Source organism: Marmota monax, unplaced genomic scaffold (assembly GCF_021218885.2).
Source record: "Marmota monax isolate L192 unplaced genomic scaffold, Marmota_monax_Labrador192_F-V1.1 WCK01_AAM20220418_F8-fsc00035, whole genome shotgun sequence".
Lineage (NCBI taxonomy): Eukaryota > Metazoa > Chordata > Mammalia > Rodentia > Sciuridae > Marmota > Marmota monax.
In genome coordinates this window covers 11,256,527-11,278,170 of record NW_026691961.1, presented here as the reverse complement: position 1 = coordinate 11,278,170, position 21,644 = coordinate 11,256,527, and the positions used below count along the sequence as shown (strand labels likewise).

The 21,644-nt window shown below is 58.9% G+C and overlaps 1 protein-coding gene across 1 annotated transcript in view; it reads left to right on the top strand.

The window, feature by feature from the left end:
* Positions 1–21,644, top strand: part of Ppl (periplakin) — a 39,944-nt gene that overhangs the window by 5,766 nt on the left and 12,534 nt on the right. Inside the window, exons 2-11 of the mRNA XM_046444645.2 lie at positions 11,241–11,340; positions 15,592–15,746; positions 16,381–16,501; positions 17,141–17,266; positions 17,351–17,392; positions 18,359–18,520; positions 18,606–18,713; positions 19,452–19,547; positions 21,167–21,289; positions 21,404–21,550. Of these exons, the coding sequence (XP_046300601.1) occupies positions 11,241–11,340; positions 15,592–15,746; positions 16,381–16,501; positions 17,141–17,266; positions 17,351–17,392; positions 18,359–18,520; positions 18,606–18,713; positions 19,452–19,547; positions 21,167–21,289; positions 21,404–21,550 (1,180 nt within the window). The remainder of the gene's footprint in view (positions 1–11,240; positions 11,341–15,591; positions 15,747–16,380; positions 16,502–17,140; positions 17,267–17,350; positions 17,393–18,358; positions 18,521–18,605; positions 18,714–19,451; positions 19,548–21,166; positions 21,290–21,403; positions 21,551–21,644) is intronic.

Below are 21,644 nucleotides of genomic sequence, written 5' to 3'. Positions count from 1 at the left end.
AGCAACTTAGCGAGGCCCTAAGCAACTTAGTGAGACCCTGTCTCTAAATAAAATATAAAAAGGGCTGGGGATTGGGACTGGACTTGTGGCTCAGTGGTAGAGCATTTGCCTAGCATGCATGAGGTACTGGGTTCGATCCCTGGCACCACATAAAAATAAACAAACAAAATAAAGGTATTGTGTCCACCTACAACTGGGAAAAAAGAGAGAGAGAGAAAGGGCTGGGGAGGTGGCTCAGTGGTTAAGCACCCCTGGGTTCAGTCCCTGGTATCAAAATATATATATAAACCAGTTTAGGCAGAAACCAGCAAGTCTAAAACCATGTACCTCAGGGAGGGAGCAGACAGGGTGACCCACAATAACCTCAGTGTGAGGACGTTAGTAAGCACTGCTGTAGGGAAGGTGGCCGTTTCCTTGTAGCGCATTGTGCATGCTGGACGAGGTCATGAGTTTCCAAACTTTTTTTCCCTGAGGGTTGGAATGGGGAAGGAAAGCCACCATGGGCAGAGCCTGGCGGGCAGCCCTGAGCCCATGTCTGGGAGCCCAGTCCTAGCAAAAGAAGGGCTTTAGGAGCGAGGATGGAGGGCAGGTTCTAGATGGGGAGATGCTAGTGGGAAGCCTCAGTAAGGAAGTAGGAGGGAGGGGCCCAGCATGGGGAAGGTGTGGACACAGGAAGCCCTGGGGCTAGGACCTCACCCAAATGACCATCTGAAGTCCTGCTTCTGTGGTCTGTCTTAGATAAACTCTACCACATCTGTCCTCCAGGGGAGGCTCGGGGAGTCCGAGGGACTTAGCCCAGGATGCTCAGCGGTTCTAACCCAGCCTTTTGAGCTGGGGGCAGGCTGGCAGGTGACCCAGCTGGCCACTGCTGGCCCAGCCTGGCAGGCAGTGGGGCCGCAGGAAAGCAGGATCAGCTTGGAAACCAGGCTAGCCCCTTTTAGGATCTTGACCTCTTCCTCTTGGCCATGGCAGGAGGAGATCTTCTCCTGCACCCAGCTGAGAAGCTTGACTCTCCCCAACTCTTAAACAGGCAGGCAGACCCCAGGTTACAGAGGGGAAGCCGAGGCCCATGGGCAGGGACCATGGCCCGGGAGGCAGACAGAAAGAGCCTGGTGGGTGAGCTGCAGGCCCAGCTGGGCTGCCTGTCATCAACAGGGCCAGTCCCGGTCCCTTCTGGGCCTCTGTCCACTTTCACACCCTGAACCCAGAAACAGTGGCTGGCACATAGAAGGGACTCAGTACACAGGGGTTGAAGTTCTCTTAAACCCTGTCTGTTGGAGGGTGCGGGATTGTGGAGAGGACTGTGCCGATAGGAAGAGCATCAAGCACTTAGTAGGTCTTAAGTGGCAAGGCTGGTACTCCTTGGTCTCTAATGGCCTCGGGCCTGGGGTACCAGGGTTGGCTTGAGCCCTGTTTAAATATTGCAAAAGCCTTCAAGACCGTCTTGGCCTTCCCTGGACTTGGCCTTCTGTGTGTCTGTCAGGAGAGCCGGAAAGCACTTACCTGACACGGGGGCCTAGGCCTGGCTCAGAGGCCCATGACGGGGTGGCCTTCCCTGGCCGGAAACAAATTAGGCCTTGAAAACAGCCAGAGCTGCCCTTCCAACAGCCGGTCTGGTTTAGGACTTACCTCCCCAGGATTAATAACTGGGTGTGGGGGAACTGACTATCTAATTACCATAGAAGTTTCCAGTAGCGAGTGTGTCCATCAGTGGACCAATCAATCTGGTATTTATTGGGCACCACCTGGGGACTGCTTTCTGGAAAGACTTCCTCCTGGTTGACACCCAGGAGTCCTCCCCCGCCTCTCCCCTTTAACCCTTGCTGCGGTTCCTTGTTCTCGACGCCAGCTGCCCGTTAGAGTCCCCTAAGGGCTTAACTGCAGGTCACAGCCCTGCCTTGGATCACTGAGGTCAGAACCTCCACCAGCAGCCAGGAGTAACTGCGCCTTGTCTTAGGGGTGCCCGGCCCGTACTTCCTCTTTCAGTGGCGGTTTTCTGGTCCACCTGCTCCATCCCTTTATTCCCAACCTTCCCGTGTCCTTTAGTCCCAGGTGCATCTTAAACTGGCATATTGCTGGGGGTGGGTCCTTCACATTCTCACCGAGTGTCTGTCTTTTGATGGGTGAGTTTAACCCATTCACGTTTATTGTAATGAGGGTGCTTGGGACCTCCTCCGGCTGTATCATCCATTGATGGTGTTTCCTTCTTCTCTTTTATTGAGCTGTATTTTCATAATCAAACTTAGGTTACAAGGCCTGAAGGGGACAGAGTGGCTGAACATACCCTGACCCGGGCGCTCTGCCATCTTCCTAATTATAGTCACTGAGGTGTTCCCCTAACCCTGCCCATTAACCTGTGAACTTTTGGACAATAGGGACTTACTCATCTTTTGAGGGGCCCTTGTGTGGCCTTAATTCCAGGCCTTGCATCAGCTCAGGAGTTGGTGGACAGCGTTATTCAAGCCTGCTTTTTACCCATGCCGATAGTCCGTGTCTCCAGGGGCTTGGAGGAGGTCTGTCCCGAGGGCCTGAAGCAGGGACAGGTGGTCAGGAGTTGGCGTGTGAGTGGAAATGTGAGCACCACTTAGTGAATCTAGAAAGTGCCGCTGGAGCTGCAGCGGGTTAGGAACCCGGCGGTCGGTTAGCCCTAACCCCAAGCAGGCCGTTGTCTGTCCCCAGCTCTGGGTCTGTCCTCAGCTCTGGGTCCTCCTCAGCCGCAGGAGTTAACAACACCCACCTCAGCAGAGTGTCTGAGCGTCAGAGGGGAGTCGTGTGGGGCTGCAGTGTGGCCGGGTTCACTCAGGGTCAGTTCCTTGGGCCTGACAGGCCGGCTTAGAGGGACAGGGCTGGGAGTTCCTTGTGGTACCATCTCCGGAGAGTGAGTCAGCCTCAGTTTACCACCCATAGCGATTACCCAACAGCGGGATTAATTGTACTGATGAAGATGCCAAGGAGATGTGGCTCAGCAGGCCTCCCCTGGGGGTGAACGCCTCGCCCTGCCACCCCGTCTCCTGGCTGCCTCCATCCCCCTGTCACTCTGTCCGTGGTGGGGTGGGGTGGGCTGGTATCCACATCCCTCTGTCTTGTGGCCAGGACGTGGCCTTGGCACCTGGATGTTTGGGCTGGGCCTTGGTATCACTGTTTCCCAGCTGTGTGACCTCAGACAGGTTTCTTAACCCACCTGAGCCTCAGTGATCTTCACCTGGAAAATGAGGGTGTGGGAGTTGCTGCTGTGCTGTGCTGTAAAACACCTGCTTGGTTCAACGCCTGTTTACCGAGCCCCGGGGCAAGCCCTGGAATTAAGGGCTGTGGAAGGCCTCCACTTCCATAAAAGATGCCTGATACCGTCTAGAAGTTCGCAGCCTCATCAGTGGGGCTGGGACAAGGCCCCTGGAAACCCCGAGAGCACCTTCCTCCTGGGGTGCAGGATTTCGGTGGATGATGTGCGGAAGGGCTGGGCAGGCAGCACCCAGTAGGTGCGCTCACTGTTTCTATTCAGGGTGGTTTCCTGGTTGCCCATCTGGGTGCCTGTGCTTGAAGGTGAGGGTGGGGGCCGCCTGGCACCTGAGGTGAGCCTCCACAGACCCCGGGGGGCCCCAGGGAGCCACTGAAGCCCCGCTGGCCCTGGAGGCAGGTGGGGCGCCAGAGGAGGAGGACAGGGGCTGGCAGGAGGACGGCCCTTCTGGGGCCCTAGGGGCGAGGCTGTTCCTGGGAAGGGGCGTGTCTTTGGTGCATTCCAGACATTCCTCCGCTGAGGCACCCCACCCCGCCCCCACCACTGAGACAGGGTTAACCCCAAGAGGGAGGAACCACAGCCGGTGACCAAGGAACCGGCCTGGAGAACCAGGTGGCCCTGCAAGGAAGAGCCACGGAGCCCCACACAGGAAGGACGGCCAGCACCCGACAGAGGGCGGCAGGGACAGCTAAGCCGGGTGATGGAGGGACAGCGCCTCTCCAGGGTCACCAGAGCATGGTCCATCCCCAGAGTGGCCGCTCAGGGAAGAAGCTGCTGCCCTGCAGACAGCTGGGGAGCAAGCACGTGCCCCCTCTGCCCCGGGCCGAGAGGAAGGGTGCGAGCGGCCGTCTTCACCCGGTCTCCAGAGCCCTGGTTGTTGTGGACTCGGGCTGCAGTGGGGCCGGCTGCGGGAGGTCTGGGGGAGGAAAGGGAAGAGCAGCCGGAGGCACCAGGCACGGAGCAGTGAGGCGGGCCGACACTTGCCATCTGACACACCAGGGTCGGCAGGGCCTAGAATGAGCAGGCCCAGTGTCCCCAGGGTCACCTGGAGCCCACCATCCTCCTGGGTGGCTACCAGATGTGCATGGAACAGCTGGGGTTTGCAGCCAGCGTGAGGCCCGGCCTCAAAGGCAGTGAGACAAAAGGCATAAAGGGCTCGATGCTGTTCTGTCCTCTGGGTCGTGTTTGGGGAATATTAGGTTAAATAAAGTATGAAAATTAAGTCTGTCTCTTTTCGCTGTTCTTCACGTGGCTTCTTGGGTGATTTAAACGACACGCGTGGTTTGCGTCTGTTTCTATTGGACAGCACTGGAATTTCACCAGGGCCATGTAGTGCCAAACCCCGACCTGGGGGTCCTCCCAGCTGCTGCCCGTGGCTTTCTGTCAGACACAGTGAGCAGACACAGGCGGGAGTTAAGGATGCGACCGTGATGTCGTCGTGAATGCTGTTACTCCAGACAGACAGACAGGTGGTTGGACTGTTTCTGGGACGCGCTTTGTGCAGCGTGTGGGGGACATGACAGGAGCCGAGACGGAGACCCCTGCCCTGGCAGAGCCACTGCACCCCAGTGACGGCAGGGAGGACATAACCAGTGGCCAGGTCCAAAGCGCTCTCGAGGGTGGTCTCCTTGAATTGTCACAGCCTGTTCCATCTCACAGATGAGGAAACCGAGGCTCAGAGAGTCTAAGGAACCTACGGAGCCTACAGCCCTGAGTGAAGTGTCTCGCTGTCCCTCGCTGTCCCCTGTGGGCCAGGTAGAGGGGAGAAGGTCGACTCGGACAGGTGTTGCTGAAAGCAGCAAGCATGGCTCTCAAAGCTGCCCACCTGCCTTCCCCTCCTGAGGGTGGACACTGCTGACTGGGGGTTGGACACTCACGTGTCCTGGCTAGTTGGGGTCTCTCCAGGGACTAGAGGCTGGTCAGCAGTTCTCCCTGGCTCCCAGATCTTCCTACAAGGAACTGGATCACACCATTGTCCAGCCTAAAACTTACCTATGTCCAACACTGTCAGAGAGTAGAGTGGCTGTGGCACAGGTCACCTGGGAGGTAGTGGCCTTGGCCAAGGTGGAGTCACAAGGCAGATGCAGGAAGATGAGCAGGCAGGGATCGGGATGATTTCCCAGATTCTGCTGGAACAGCCTTGTGGACAAGACTTCCCACTCTCCCTTCCATGATTTCTCCCCTGTAGACAGAGCAGCGTGGACACCTGCCCCTTCCATCCCCCAACCCACTGACCCCTATCCCTAGTCCAAGCCCAAGGCAGTGAATGCAGGCTGTGTGTTGGACCTGGAGGGTCTGCGCTTGGGGGTCCCAGGTATGTCAGCCTCTGCTGCAGGTGTTGGGGAGACAGTTCTGCATGTTGAGGTCATCTGCAAACCCCCAGCACCCAGGCAAGTGATATGCCCAAGGTTGAACCAGAGTGTGTCCGTCTGGCACCCCATGAACAGCGTGGGTGGCCCTGCGTCTTTAGCCGTCCACTAAACAAATCAGCGGGTTCCAGCTTCAGACCTTGGCTACTGACTGCTTTCTGCTCCTCAGAAGGAGCCCAATCCTGGAGGGGAAGCCACCTCCTGCCGGTCGCTTCTTGGTTACCCTTTCATGAGAACCTCAGCAATGTGTCCCCAACAGACTGCCCCCTCGCTCCCAGCAAGTTCTTTTTTTTCGGGGGCGGGGGGTCCTGGGAATTGAACCTAGGGTGCTCTACAGCGAACTGCGTCCCCAGCCCTCTTTATTTCTGATTTTGAGGCAGGGTCTCACGAAGTTGCTGAGGCTGGCCTTTAACTTGCCATCCTTCTGCCTCAGCCTCCCAAGTGGCTGGGAGGACAGGCATGGCCTGTGTGTCGGCCACCCTGTGGTCCTTGAGCCTGTTCGGGACAAAGCAGGGGACTCGATGCCATTTGCAGCTCCCAGGTCCTCTCCCTGTAGCTGCTCTGCCCCAGATCCATCCTGGGGACACAAAGAGGTACCTGTTCCAGGTTCCTGGCTGCAGGCTCAGCCCCAGGAAGCACTTGTCTGGGCCTCTGTCCTCAGAATCCGCCGTGGGGCTCTGAGCAGCCACCAGCATCCTGGCAGCCAGCCCCGCCCCACTCCCTGCCTGGCCCCAGGGGAGGAGAACCAGGGCTGATCCTCTAGAGGAACAGTCCCTCTGCTGGAGGGGACTGTTTCTGAGGCCCACTGAGCCTGGGCTCCCCTCCAGGCCCTGCTCCTGTTCATCAGGTGGGTCTGGGCCAGGGCAGGGGCATCTCCCGGAGCTCAGCACCCCCCTCCTCCCTTCCTGTTCCCCATCACGGGGAGACACAGCTCCTTCAGCATCCCAGAGGTCCAGAAGGAATTCCTTCACACCTTTAAACTCTTTCATCCTCTCCGGTTTCCTCCCCCGTGTCCCTTTCTGTGGCCCTGGGTCTCCTCCAGCCTGTGCAGTCCCTCTGCCTTCCTGGGTCTTTCATGACCTTGACACTTTTGAGGTCGCCTGTCAGCCGTGGTGTCGCACAGCCTCGGTCTGGGTCTGCCTGCTGGGTTCTAGTGTTGAGGCAGAGGGCCGAGCCCCTGGACAGGGGTCCACAGAAGCGACGCTGTGCTCTCCTCGGTGACCGTATCAGGAGCCCTCAGCTTCGAGGCGTCCCATCCTGGGGACTGAGCTCCGACCTCTTCTCCACTGGGAAGTTTCCGGGTTTTTAGGAGAAGCCCAGTTCATAGGACCGAGTGGGGTGGGCAAGCAGGGGACCTGGCAGAAAGGGGACCAGGGAGTAGGGGGGACGGAAGGGCTCTGGGTCCCTGCCAGTGGCAACCCTGTGGGAGTGACAGCCTGCGAAAATATGTCGGTCGCCCTGCTCCCTGACGCTTGTGCCTCAGGTACTGGTCAGGCCACAGGTGGCACACAGGGCCAGCGTGACTTGGGTCTGCTTTCAGGCCCTCAAGCTACTCTGAACCACCCCCCTCAGTCTTTGAACCCCAAGGCTGTCACTGAAACGTGACTCGGGTCTCCAGCAGTGACCCTGAACCCCCAACACACTTAACTGGGTGGTAGGATTTCTTGCTCCCGTTTTATGGAAACTGCCCCTTGGGCCCTAACTGGCCTCTCCACAGCGCACGTTGGCCTGTGCTGTCAGGGTGTGACCCCCATCTGAATCCAGATACCAAAGTCTCCCCCGACGTGGGCTGCCTTGTGTGACCTGGGCAGGTGCCTTTGGCACCTGTTTGCTGACCAGGGTGATGAGCAGATGAGGCCACATGGTTTCCCAGGTACCTTCAAAGGCCAGTGGCCAGTGGCCTCAATGCAAGTGTCCATGCTGACCTCTGAGCAAGGAAGGCAGCCGGACCTGTCCCTTGGGTGTGGCAGTCGGCCTTCCCCTTTTCTTGGTTGGGTGGCTGGGTGCCTCGGCTTCTCTGGCTCACCCTGTGGCTGTGCCTCGGCCTCCAGCGAGGGGCCATGGTGCTGGCTTCCACACGTGGCTGCCCTTGTGCAGCTGGACCAGCCTGGCCCGTTCCCAGCACTCCTGGGAGCCATGCCCTCCTGGCGGGTCCCACCCTCCTGCCTGCCCACATTCCTGTGTCTCTGCAGCTCCCCCTGGGACACCTGTGGTTGGCTCCTGTGGCCAGCTGAGCAGGAGGGAGGAAGCAGGACCCTCTGAGGACCCACTCATAGGGCAAAAGTGCCGAGGCCTCCAGGGGCCAATGCAGCTCCGCCCTGGTAGCAGGACTGTGGCCACGTGATCAATCGTTTGCACATCCGTTTCTGTTTGTAAGCAGGGACAGCAGAGCTGCCTACCTGGGGGGGGGGCGGCGGGGGGAGTTACTCATAAACTACCATGTGACTCACTTGGCCCTGGGCTGGGGACAGTCGGCCCTAACTTCTTCAGGAGGCTGGGAGTCACCTCTGCTCCGGCCTCGGAGAGCCCAGCGTAGGATGCAGCGTGACGGAAGAAGACACAAAGCCCAGCAGCTGCCGATGACACGTGCCGACCCTCCTGGTCACAGTTCTATTGTGACACAATGTGCCTGCCACAACAACGCGTTCCTCTGGTGTGTGCAGATTTTAGTGTGTTCACGGATGTGTGCTGGCATCGCCATGATCAGTGTTAGCATCACCCCAAGAAGACTCTGTGTGCCTGTCGCGCTCACTCCCGGCCCTCATTCCCCCTGGGGCCACCTGTCCTCGTGCTCAGGGCATTTCGTAAATGGAACCTTGGGCTCTGTCCTTGCGTCTGACCTCCTTCCCTCCGTACCTGAGCTCAGGGCCCCGCTGTGCTGTCCAGGGCTGCGCTCTGTCTTGGCTGGAGAGTGGGACAGACCACACCTTGTTTACTCACTCGCCAGTGGGTGGCCCTTTGTCTTCTGTCTGGCCCTAGCGCTGTGAGCCTGTGAGCGTTTCTGTGTGACAGAGGTGCCTTGGAGCACTTGTGCGTCCTACGGTAACTAGTCCAACTTTACTTGTTTTTGGCACTGGGGATTGAATCCAGGGGCTCTTGACCACTGAGCTACATTAATTTTTATTTTGAGACGGGGTCCACTACGTTGCCTAGGTTGCCCTTGAACTTGCCATCCTCCCGCCTCCAAGTTGCTGGGATGACAGGCGTGTGCCACGGTGTCCAGCAGTGATCAACTTTTCAAAGTTGAATTCTGAGCTGCCAGGCTGTGTCCCACAATTGAGCCCCATTTTCCATTCCCACCAGCATGCACGGGGGTCCAGTGGCCACTAGGCTCCTGTTCTGGTTTTGAGCACCTGGCATTTTAAATCTGTCTGCAAGAATCCCAGGGCTGGGAGCCCTGAGAGATTGCCACATGGAGTTGTTAGAGCCCGGACTGCAGCGCCTGCCTGGGTTGGCGTCCTGGCTTTGCTGTCTAATTACAGTGTGACTTTGGGGAAGTTACTCAACCTCTCTGGTCCTCAGTGTCCACAACTATAAAATAGCAATGATGTTATGGTTTCCCGTCACACAGGGCTGTGATGGAGATTAAGTTAGCAACGAGTGGCAGCCTGGTACATGGACAGTCAGCGTCAGCCCGCAGTGTTGTGAGGTTGCCGCTGCTATCTGTTGGCACATGTGATTTCCCTGGCATCCCTGTGAGTAGCCATTAGTGCCCAGGGCAGAACCCAGGCCCCCTGTTCACAGGCCCTGTGAGCTGGGCAAGTGCTTTGCTGTCTCTGAGCCTTGGTTTCCTCACCTGCAAAGGGGCTCACAGCCTCCCAGTCTCCAGTGAGTGACGTGGTGCCTGTGAATGTGACATCTGGCCTAGCACGCAGAGAAGGTGCAGTGACCCACAAAGCCCAGCAGGCCACTACACTGTCCCCCCAGGAGCCCAAGGTCCCCAGGATTGGTGATCACCCCCCTGTTCTGTGTCCTGTGCTGAGTGCTGGGTCAGCTAGAAAACCGGCCGCAACAGTGTGGGGTCCACCAGGTGACCCTGAACCGCCCCACCCCACAGGAGGGCTGGTGGGGAGTGGGCTGTGCCTGAGGTGGTGCTGGGCCAAGAGAGACAGTCTCCCCCATCCCCCGCAGGTCCTAGGGTGGCCACAGTCCTGGGCTGAGGGTGCGGGTTGAGACTCACCGTCTGTGGGTACAGCAGGTGACTGATGGTCATTCTGGTGGCTGAGGGCCCAGAAGGACTCATTCCCGTGTGGTCTGCCCAGCAAGGAGTGGGGATTAGGGGGCGTGGGGCAAGTGGGGGTGAGCCTGTGGCGGCTGCTCTGGAAGCTCAGCTTATCCCCCTCCTCCACCCAGAGCCCCCCTCTGAGCCTTGCCGGCCGCTCCCCAACTCTGTCCACTGCAGGACTCCGAGGCCTTACTGACTCGTGAACTTGTGTGTGTGTGTGTGTGTGTGGGGGGGTCCCAGCTGCCTTAGCAAGCAAAGCTCTGCCCCGAGTGGCGGGCAGGCGGAGTTCCCGACGCACACTTTGGGAGAAGGTGCAGCCTGGTCTTGTTCTCAGGGAGCCCCAGTCCCAAGTGGCCAGGCCTGGCCTGGAGCAGGCCCCTGGGCAAGGTTTAGGGCATGGATGGATGGGCTCACAGCCTGTTTGCTGTCACCATCTGTGTCCCCAACTTGCCCATCTCAGCGGCACCCACAGGGCATCAGGGTCCTGGAGAACCTAGAAGACAATGACGGCAGCATACAGCTTCCTGGGCCCAGCTCTAGGCACCCGGCTCAGAGGGTTGGGATCTGAGATGCTCTTGCTGCCCAAGAGGGTCCTGGAATATCCCTCTGCAGTGGTGGCAGAGGGCCGAGAGCCCCGCCCCGGCCCACCCCACTGGACACACCCAGGATCTGCCTGTCTGTGGCCCCCAGACTCCTGCCCATCCTTCAGAACCCATCCATATGATTGAAAGTTATTCAGCCGTAAAAGGAAGAAGTCCCCTCAGCACAATGCAGACGTGACACTAAGGGATTCCAGACACAAGGGCCATGCTTTATGATTCCATTGGCATAAAATGCCAAGAACAAGCAACTCCACAGTGACGGGAAGTGGACCAGCACTCGCCGGAGGCTGGAAGGAAAGGGACAGGAAGTGGCTGCTAAGGGGTACAAGATTTGGGGTGAAGACAGTGTTCTGCAGGTAGATGTTGGTGATGGTCGCAAAACTGAATATCCCAACAGCGCTGAGTGTAGGGGCAGACTTGAAGGTATGTGAGTTGTATCTCAATTAAACAGAACGTAGTGCTGGTCATGGTCGGTACACACTGTAGTGCCAGCTACTCAGGAGGCTGAGGCAGGAGGACCTCTGGAGCCCAGGAGTTTGAGACCAGTCTGGGCAAGACCCCGTCTTCAAAAAAGAAAAAGAAAATCTGTGTTTTGCCAACAGGGCAGAATGGCAGCGCCGTCTTGAGTCACCAGGGTGGGGCTGACGCTGCCACGGTAGCTGCTGCCTTACCTCTGGCTTCAGCAGTGTCACCCTGTGGGACAGCCAAGCTCCTGAGAAGCACAGCGGGCTGTTCCTGCTCAGAGCCCAGGGCAGGGGACAGGCGGGAAGGAAGGGGTGCTGAACCCACCTCCTGGCTCCTGTCCACAGCATCTCCAACAAGGAGCTCTCGGAGCTGATCGAACAGCTGCAGAAAAATGCCGACCAAGTGGAGAGGAACATCGTGGACACCGGGGCCAAGATGCAGAGCGTGAGTCCCCCGCCCCTGTCTCGCCTAGGTCCGTGGTTGTCACCGGGGTGATTCTGCTCCCCAGGGGGCCCATGGCCACATCAGGAGGCATCTGTGGCTGCACAAGTGTGCATGGGCAGAGCTTCCGGCCCCCAGCTGGTGGGGACAAGGACAGCCCCACCACAGGGCAGTCTAGCCCCAAATGCCAGTGGTGCAGAGGTCCGGAAGCCCCTCTCGGCATGGGGTGTTGCCCGAGGGAAGAGGGAGCTCCCGGGGGCTGAGTTCCTGCCTCTTCCTGGGCCCTGGGGGAAGCCTCCCTGATCCAGAGGACAACCAGTCTCGGGAGCCAGCCCTGGGTGGGTTCTGGCCCTGATACCCACTGTGTGACCTTGAGCACAAGTGAGTCACCTTCCCTCCCCATGTGCCTGGCTGCCCCTGAAAGGCTGAGTGATGATCCCCCGTCTGTCTGGGTTGTGGGGAGATTGGAGGAGATTCTGCCGGTGCGGAGCGATCTGACGCTCACCGGTAGCATCCTTCCCTCTTGTACCTCTGTGGCCAGGACCCAGAGTGCAGCCTGTCTCCTCCTCAGCCAGAGAAGACGGAGGAAAGAGCCGAGCACAACACTTCCCCACCCTGTGCCTTGGTCTCCCCTGTTGAAACACAGGGAGAACAACTGTCCTGAGCCTGCAGGGTCTCCTGAGGCCTGAACAGCTCACTGTCTCTCATTGCTGCTCACTGTCTCTTACAGTCGCCTTTGAACTCTCGGTCAGCCCAGCTGGACACCGCTGAGCTTGGGCCCATTGGAGAGCTGGAGAAACTGAGGAGCAGGGGCAACTGGCCAATGACCGAGTTGGTCCCAGAAGGGGCTGCCATATTTAGCAAGGGATAACACAGGAGGTCCATCCCATTTGAATCTCAGGACCCTAATGATTTCTTAACATGAGTAGGGCCCAGGTACCGTTTGGGATATACTTATGCCACGGAGTTCTCTGTTGTGTGTCTGGGATCCGGGGTAACTGGGCAGCCTGTATGTCCCCTGGCTTCTTAGTCACTGGGAGACTGAGAGGAGGGCCCAGAGGAGTGGGGCACTGAAGTAGGGAGGTCCTGAACCCATTGCTGTCCAGGCTCAGTGTGGCAGCTCCTCCCTATGCAGCCACCCCGGCAGCCTGGGTGTGCGCCTGTCCACAGGTACAGGTGACGGGTACAGGTGAGCATGTGGGGTGGCCTGGGGCCTGCAGCGGCCCTTTCCTCCTGCCTGGGACCCTGCCCACTGGCCCTGCCCCTGCCCTGTGCCCTACAACCCACACACCTGTCCCCTCCCACGGCTCCCACTGAGCTCCTCTGTAACTTTTTATTATTCTCCTCTCTGAGGACCTCCTGCACTGGTGTTTTTCCTTCCTAAATGAAGGAGATATATATAGATAGAGATAGAGATATATAATTGTAGTTGGACCTTTATTTTATTGATTTATTTATTTTTATGTGGTGCTGAGGCTGGAGCCCAGCAGCTCGCTCGGGCTAGGCGAGCACTTTACGGCTGAGCCCCAGCCCCAGCCCCAGCCCCAGCCCCTGGTTTTTAATGTTGACTGAATACCCTGGAAAGAAGAAGCCTCCCTCTGAAGGCTGCATGGGTCGGAGGGTCTCTTTCTTTTTTCTAAAAGATCTCGTTATTTATTAATCTTATTAATTCTCCAGAATGTTCCATCTTTCAGTCAGTGAGCTCCACATAATATAACTTAACCATCTGAAAGGTGCGGTTCGGTGGTGCTTAGCATATCCACAGCTTGACATTTCCCTGTCCCTGGAGGAAACCCCACACCCCCCTGGGCATGGGTCGCTCCTTCCTGCCCAGTCCCCAGAGCCACTAAGCAGCTCTGGGTCTGCATGAATTTTCTTAGTGTGGATATCTCAAATAAACAGGACCCTGCCTCAGGCAACCCTGTGTCTTGCCCAGATGTTCAAACAGGAAGAAAAGTTGGAGGAATTGTACAGCAGACATCGACGTCTCCACCACCTGATTTACCAGTGACGTCCACTCCTCTGACTTGTTCTCTTGCTGTCGTGTGTGTGTGTGAGATTAGATGTGTCAGTTCCTGTGACATTTTTTTTGGTACTGGGATTGCATTGAAGGACACTTTACCACTGAGTTATCTCCCTAGTCCTTTTCCTTTATTATTATTATTATTGTTTTTTTTTTTTTTTTATCTTGAGACAGGGCCTCAGGAAGTGGCTGAGGTTGTCCTGGAACTTGTCGTCCTCCTGCCCAGCCTCCCGGGTTGCTGGGAGTACAGTGGCCGCTGCACCTGGTTAGATACATCCCGTTTAGGAGGTCACCTGGTAACTGTTTGCTTTGGTAGGCAGCCACGTGTCCGCTGCCCAGGCAGAACAGAGGACATGTTCCAGAAAGCTCCCGGTGGTTGTCCCAGTCCATGTCCCTCAGAGGTGACCCCTCTGCTGACCTCTTGCCATTGATCAGTTTGGCTGACTTTGAACTCTGGAATGTCCACACAGTGTCCCTGGCTCTTTCCTGCCTCGGCTCAGCCAGTGTGCTGACCCACCCCCGTGAGCCAGGTCATCATTAATTGGCTTCCTCTCTCGGCACAGTCAGTCTCTGATGCTGCAGGGGCCAGTAGGGCTCCCAGATCAAATGCCATGCGCGCGGAGAAGCCTGCTGCTTAGGGTTAATTCACTGGCCAGGCTGACCCCCAGGTGTGGGCGCTCAGCTCCACGGGTCTTTCCTCTTGGCCTCACCTCAGCCCCGGGAGCCCCCACTGCTCTGCCCCTGCTGAGTGGTCAGGCCAGTGCCACCTGGACACCTTCTCTTCCCCGAGGAGAAGGCACGTCTCACTGTCCCGGGTGCCACGTCACCTCTGTCATTTCTTTACCTTTGGCCGTTTCTTCCTTTCTTTCATAAAACGCTGCCATCTCAAATGTGCGACGTGATGGTTCTTAGTCCCTTTAGCAAGTGGCCCAACCCTGGCCAGGAATCTGTCCTGGAGTGTTTCCATCTTGCATTAAGGTGATCTTAGCGTTGCCATCGGTGCTGCCCCTGCCCCCGGCAGCCACCCATCGGCTCCCATCTGCCTGTCAGGGCCACCGGCAGAATCCCCCGTCCCAGAGGTCTGTGTCTGGCTTCTCCCACCTCACGTTCTGAGGTGCCTTCCATTGTTCCCACTGAGCTGTGTTCCCCAGGCCACCTCGACTCTTCCCATTTGCTCTTGGTGGCTCCACGGGTGGAACCCGGGGCCTCGTGTGCCAGGCAAGCTCTGCCGCTGAGCCACATCCCAGGCCCACTCCACCTCTTCTGAAGACAGGGCTTCTCTACTCCCTCTGTAGAGACGGGCACCCAGCATCGGCCCTGTCCCCTCCCACTGCACCTGGGGTCCCTTGGGGATTCATCCCAGAGGCCCTGTATCTCCGGTGCCGCCAAAGAACTGGCGGGCGGGCTGCTCTCCTGCTCTCCGACCCAACTCGGCTTGTTCCCAAGCAGGTCCTGAGCTCCCAGCCGACTGCAGTGGTCCTACCTGCACGGCCCCCATTCTGCTCCTCCCACCATCTCCACGGTGCTGCCAGCCCGGCCACCCTCTGCTCCCACAGTGCCATCCCAGACCACACCTCCATGCCAACATCCTCTCCCTGCAGAGCCCCTGGAGGCTCTGCTTTGAAGCATAACTGGCCTTTGTCACCATGTCCTCCCTCGGGGCCATCCCCTGCTCTGTGTCCCACAGGTCCTGTGTACTCTGGCCCTCGTCGGTCCGCCCCCCCCCTCCCGCCCCCGCCTCCCAGCCCAAGAGCTTCTCGCTGCACCTTAGCATGACTTGCTCCCACCTGGGAACCTCCGCGTGGGCTGTTCCTCTGTCCAGAACACACTTCCCTTCATCCTTCATCCTTGGTTTGCATAATGGCCGCAGAGGGGCCTCCCTGTTCACAGGGGCTGAAGTGGGCCTCCCTCCTTCCCTCTCTGGCGCACGCTCTTCACAAGCACTGGCTTGTAGGGACTTGAAGTCGCCATCGTGAGGTTCCCGTTGACGGGCGGGTCTTGCAAGTCATCCCCCAGACTGGCCCGTGAGCTCCAGGCAGGCAGGGCTCCACCTCCCCACAGCTGTGTCCCAGTGACCAGCACGTCATAGTAGGTGTTTAGGCGTGGCCAGAGGAGAGGCGGGAAGGAGCTGGGGAGCCTCCTGTTGGTCCTGTTGCTCCTGCAACCTCCCATGGCCAGAGCGCCCACTCTGAGTCCCCATCCATTGTCCCATTCTCTCATGACACTCATAGGACTTGGCTCGGCTGCAGGAGGGTCAGCAGCCCGAGCATCGGGACGTGGCTCTGCAGAGGGTGTCAGACTCAGAGAAGCTGCTGTACGTGCTGGAGGCGGACGCGGCCATTGCCAAGCACATGAAGCACCCCCAGGGGGACATGATTGCTGAGGAGTAGGTCCCCTCTGCCTCCATCCCCAGGGAATCATTTGACATGGTGGGCCAGGCCACCCGAGGGAGTCCCAGATGGGGTTTGCAGAGGGCTAACTGGATGTTGGGCTTGGCCAGGTGCTTTATGTCACCCCCATGACAATCCTACCCTGCATTTGGGGAAACCGAGGCTCAGGGAGTCCGTGCCCTTGTTCTGGTCGGAGCCCCCTGAGTTCCCGTGTGGACTCAGCGTTGGATGGTCCTTGTGGCCTGAAGCCCCGCCTCGTCCCAGGCTCACCACCCACGCCCCAGCTCAGTGTGGGCGAGTGGCCCTGGGACCCTGCCCTGGCCCACAGCCTCTGCGCTTGTCCACCGTGGTCGCTGCTGGACAGTGGGCTCCAGTGGTCCTGCCTGTGTCTCCAGGAACCTCCTGTGGCCCTGGGCATAGAGTAGGCCCCAGGAAATGTTGCTGGAGGAAGGAGGCTGAGGGGAAGTGGGTGGGGAGGGGGAGGAGGCTGTATCAGTGGCCACTGTCACCCTGTCCTTCCAGGCTGTAGGCAGAAAGCCCACACTGGGGTCTGAGAGGGTCCCCCGCCCTGGGCCTGGGTAGTGCTCATGCCAACGGGCCCCACTAACCTGGTGGCCTCTCCCTGGTCAGCATCCGTCAGCTGAAGGAGCGTGTGGCCAACCTCCGTGAGAAGCACAAGCAGATCTACAACCTGGCAGTGAAGGAGGTGGCCCCGGAGGTCAACTGGGCGGCTCTGGTGGAGGAGAAGCTGGTATGGCCTGGCGGGGCTGCATGTGTGCTGGGAGAGCCCACCGTCCTTCCCGGGAGGGGGCTGGAGGCCCCATGTCTCCTGACGTTGTGCCCATGAGAAAAATGAGAGGGACAATGCCATCCTGGGTCGTGCAGCACAGGTGGTGATCGGGGCTCTGTCCCCGACCAGTGCACCTCATTCCCCAAGCTGGGCTCGCTGGGGCCCTGGCAGGCTGCTGTGGGCAGGCGGGGGACGCTCAGATGCCTGGCCACCGTGTCCTCATCAGTCTGTCACTGCTGGGGCCCGGTTCATGGCTGCTGCCGGCACACATCTAGTTTGGGGTCTTGTCTCCTCCGCTGTCGGTGGCGCGACCCTGGACAGGTGCCCTCCCCTGGCTCAGCCTGGGTTTCCCCATCTGTGAAATAGAAACCGTGACCTGTGCAGGCCTCTGCGGCTGCTGCGACTGACAGTTCTAACTGTTGGCCAGCCGTCGTCACAGCCTTGGCCTGCATCTCCACCAGGTCCACAGCCACTCCCCAGCTGTCCTGTAGGAAGGGAGCGTCATCCCCCACCCAGGGCAGAGAGCCAAGGCCAACGGGGCGGCTGTGAGTCCCGCTGGCCCACCCCCTCCTGCACTGTCCCCCCCCCCCCGCCCACCAGGACAAGCTGAACGGCCAGAGCTTTGGGACGGACCTGCCGCTGGTGGACAGCCAGGTGGAGCAGCACAACATCTTCCACAATGAGGTCAAGGCCATCGGGCCCCACCTGGCCAAGGACGGGGACAAGGTGGGCCAGTGCTGGTGATGTGGGGGCCTGGGATGGGGCGGGTCTGCACCCCGCCCTCACCTGAACCCTCGGTTCCACCCTCAGGAGCAGAACAGTGAGCTCCAGGCCAAGTACCAGAAGCTGCTGGTGAGAAGCTCTGGGGAAAGACTGTTGCTTCCCGGGGATGAGAAGCCTGGGGTGGAGGGGACAGCGCCCACCCCACGTGACGTGGACACACGATAAGTGTTCCCATCAGAACGGAAGGGGCTTCTGTGAGGAGAGACAGTACTTCAGCCCCTTCCTGTTGGCTCATGGGAACCCTGATAGACCCAGGGGTACCGCCCATCCTCTGCAATGGGCTGCTCATTTATTAAGCACCTGCTGTATGCTGCACATCACACTGCATGTTTTCTGGACGAAGTCCTCCTCTTTCTCTTTTCAGAAGTGTTCTCCTTGAGCTTGCTTGCATAAACACTTTCTTGCTGCAAACCTTTCACACCCGCAGGCTCTGAACACAGGCGGCCTGGCCTAGTGGTCAGGAGCTGGCCTGCTGCACCCTGGCTTGTTGGAGCTGACCCCTTGAGGGAGTTGCTTAGCCGCTAGGAGCCCCCGTTTCCTCCTCTGAAAATGGAGTTTCTGCATGACCCTGACTCACAGGGCTCCTTGAGGACTAAACTGGTTAAAGTTGAGGTGTCCTCAGCACAGTCCTGGCATGCAGGGGCCCCTGTCACCTGTCAGCTGCAGTTCTTATTCTTCAAGGCAAAATGTGAGCCTGTCTCCCCTCCTGTCCTGCCCTGTCCTTCTGCTCCCTAGCCGTTAGTGGCTCCTTTTCTTCCAAGCCCTCTTCAAGGTGGTCAGAGTAGAACTTGTGACTGATGTTATGGAGGCCCCGGGGCATGGCAGTCTGTGGCTGTGAACCCTTTCTTACAGATGGATAAACAGAGGCTTCAGGACACGGTCAGCCTGTTCTCTAGGGCTGTGCCCGGCAAGTGTAGATCTCTGTAAACACCTGTTGAGTAAATGGGGTTTGGAGAGTGGGTGGCTTGTCCGGGAGGTCCCTGCAGGAGAGGGGAGGGAGGCCAGCGGGGCCCGGCACTGTCCTCGTCCTTGCAGGCGGCGTCACAGGCTCGGCAGCAGCACCTGAGCTCCCTGCAGGACTACATGCAGCGCTGCACCAATGAGCTCTACTGGCTGGACCAGCAGGCCCGGGACCGCGTGCAGTACGACTGGAGCGACCGCAACCTCGACTACCCCAGCCGCCGGCGCCAGTATGAGGTGGGCGCCAGGGCCCAGGGCCAGGGCCTGGGAGGGCATGGGGCTGCCGGCTGGGCACTGAGTCCTCTCCCCTACCCCACTGCAGAATTTCATCAACCGGAACTTGGAGGCCAAAGAAGAGAGGATTAACAAGCTTCACGGCGAGGGAGACCAGCTGCTGGCTGCCGAGCACCCCGGGAGGAACGCCATTGAGGTGGTGTGCCAGGCAGGGGACGTCCCCTCGGGGCTGGACACAGCGTGGCCTCTGCCCAGCAGCCCTGGGGGCGGAGGGCCTGACGGGGTCTTTGCTCCTGCTGTGTCTGACTCTGCCTCCTCTGTTACCTCAGTCCTTTAATCACGTCCTGCCACCAGCCCTGGGCTTCAGAAGCCAATGTGTCACCTGCGTTAGTTCCTGAGGCTTCCATGCCAAGTTACCGTCACCCCGGTAGCTTTAAACCACACAGAAGCACATGCTCGCGGTTCTGAGGCCAACAGCTGGAGCCCAGGCCTGGGCTGGGCCGCTCGCTCCGTCCCGGCTCGCATCTTCCCAGGGCCTTCTCCCCTGCATGTCTGTCTTTGCTTCTTAGGACACCCCGTTTGATTCCAGGGCCACCCCAATTCCTTAACTAATCCATCTGCAAAGACCCTGCTTCCAGATAAGGTCACCTTCTAGTTCACAGGTCCACTTGTAGCTGGACAGGAGCCCGGGGGAGATACTCAGTCCCCTGAAATACATTATGAAGAATACTCCAGGGAACAGCTTTGGGGGTGCACAGCCCCACCTGCCCTTGGGCCCAGACAACCTGGACGCCTGTACATGGTGGCCCCACTTCTCCCCCCTCCCATCCCTGAGCAGGAGCTGGCTACCCGGGCAGAGTCAGGGGCCTCCCTCGCCCCATCCCTGGCCTGGTGCAGTCCCTGGTCAGCAGTGACCACCCTCCTTTCCCGGCAGGCGCACATGGAGGCTGTGCACGCAGACTGGAAGGAGTACCTGAACCTTCTCATCTGTGAGGAGAGCCACCTGAAGTTCATGGAGGACTACCACCAGGTACCCAGCCGGCTCCGGGCGCCCACCAGCCCCAGAGTCTCCGCGTGTGGGGCGCTCAGTACCTGCCTGGCTCACCAGGCCTCACGCGCTTCGCCCAGGGGCCTGGCAGGGCTTCTGAAGGAGTCGCAGAGTGGCCAGGCTTGCTGAGCCCTTGTCCGTCTTTCCGGGGAACAGGCAGGAGAGTGTGATTGGCAGGTCGCTGGGGCCCAGGAACGAGTGTGTGGGGTTTTAATTTTGGTGAAATATATAACATAGAACTGCTTGAGCCCCGCCCCCAGCACTTGAGATGAGCCTTGCATGTAGTTCAGGCTGGCCTCGAATCCTGGGCTCAGGGGATCCTCCTGCCTCAGCCTCCAGAGCAGCTGAACTACAGGCATGCCACTGCACCTGGCTCCTGTTAGCCATTTTAAATGTGCAATTCACTAAGCTCACGGACCTGAGCAGCTTTCCCTCTATTTCCTAAATCTCATCACGCAGACAGAGACTGACCCTGCAGCAGTCCCTCCCGTCACCTCCCAGCCCGGGCAGCCTCTAATCCGTGTGCTCTCTATAGACAGCACTGTTCGTACCTCGGACGATGGAGCACGTGGGACGTACCACGAGTGTCCTTTGTCCTGACTCGTCTCCCTGTGCACCACGTTGCAGTGTATCCCTGCTTCATCCCTTTCTGTGGCCCAGCAGTGCCCACTGAACAGATGGACGGAACTGCTTCCCTGGCCATTTGTTGATGGACCCTTGTTTGTTTTTAGAGGAAATTTGTTTGTTTTTTCATTTTTGCACCAGGGATGGAACCCAGGGGTGCTCTGCCACTGAGCTACATCCCCAGTCCTTTTTTATTGTTTATCTTGAGACGAGGTCTCGCTGAGTTGCTGAGGTTGGCCTCAAGGATGGGGTCCTCCTGCCTCGGCCTCCTGAGGAGCTGGATTACAGGTGTGCACTAGGGCACCTGGTGGGAACATGTGATTGGGGATCTGGAAGTTGACACGTGACCTCAGGTGACACTGTGTAACTCCTGGTTGAGTGTGTGAGCCACAGTTGTGAGCGTCACAGGGATCCCAAGTCCTGTTCATGGCTGCAACCCCGGAAGGAGCCAAGTCAGAGCAAGAGACTTCCGAGAACTAAGGGGGGGCACACATACACCAAGGCTGCGAGTGAGAGTCCAGGCACATGCTGCTGAGCAACAGAGGCGCAGCCTGAGGCGACTCGGGCATTGTGCCAACATCATAGAGCATGCTTGCCCAAACTAAGCTGGCTACGATGTCACTAGGTGACACCCAGGGGACTGCCGTGGTACACCTTGCCCGTCTATGGCCACAGCCTGACTGTGGCATATGACTCTATGGTATTAAGTCAGGGTGTTCTGCACAGAGACGAATGGAGGAAAGAACCCAGCCCTACAGCAGGCTCAGGGGAACTCCCTGTCTCAGAGGCGTCTCGAGGACTGGTGGCCAGGGACTAGCTTCTTCCCTGAGTGGCCCCAGGAGTGGGGCTCTGGAGGGAGGTGTCAGCGGCCCAGAGGGTTCACTTCTGGATTCAGGATGAGTGGGAGCTCCAGCTCAAAGCCACGTCTGGAGTCACAGGTGGCTTCCTGTCTGATGGGGCCTCCTGGTCCCCTCTAGTTCCGCAGAGACGTGCAGGACGCTCAGGAGCTGCTGCGCAAGGTGGACTCAGACCTGAACCAGAAATACAGCCCCGACTTCAAGGACCGCTACCAGATGGAGCTGCTGCTGCGAGAGCTGGACGTGAGTGGCAGCCGGGCCTTGCCAGCCCAGCCAGGGTGACCCCTGCAGCCCGTCCCCAGCCCCGCCCACCAGCTCCAGGCCCTTGGTCTCACCCTGCGGCGCGGCCCTCCGCAGGACCAGGAGAAGGCTCTGGACAAGTACGAGGATGTGGTGCGGGGGCTGCAGAAGCGGGGGCAGCAGGTGGTGCCCCTCAAGTACCGCCGGGAGACGCCGCTCAAGCCCATCCCTGTGGAGGCGCTCTGTGACTTTGAGGGTGACCAGGTGGGCGCCTGCAGGGAGGGACCCATGTCACTGAAAAGCCTTAGGGGAGCACAGCGGGAGCCAGGGCCCGGACCACCTTTTCAGGAACCGGCTC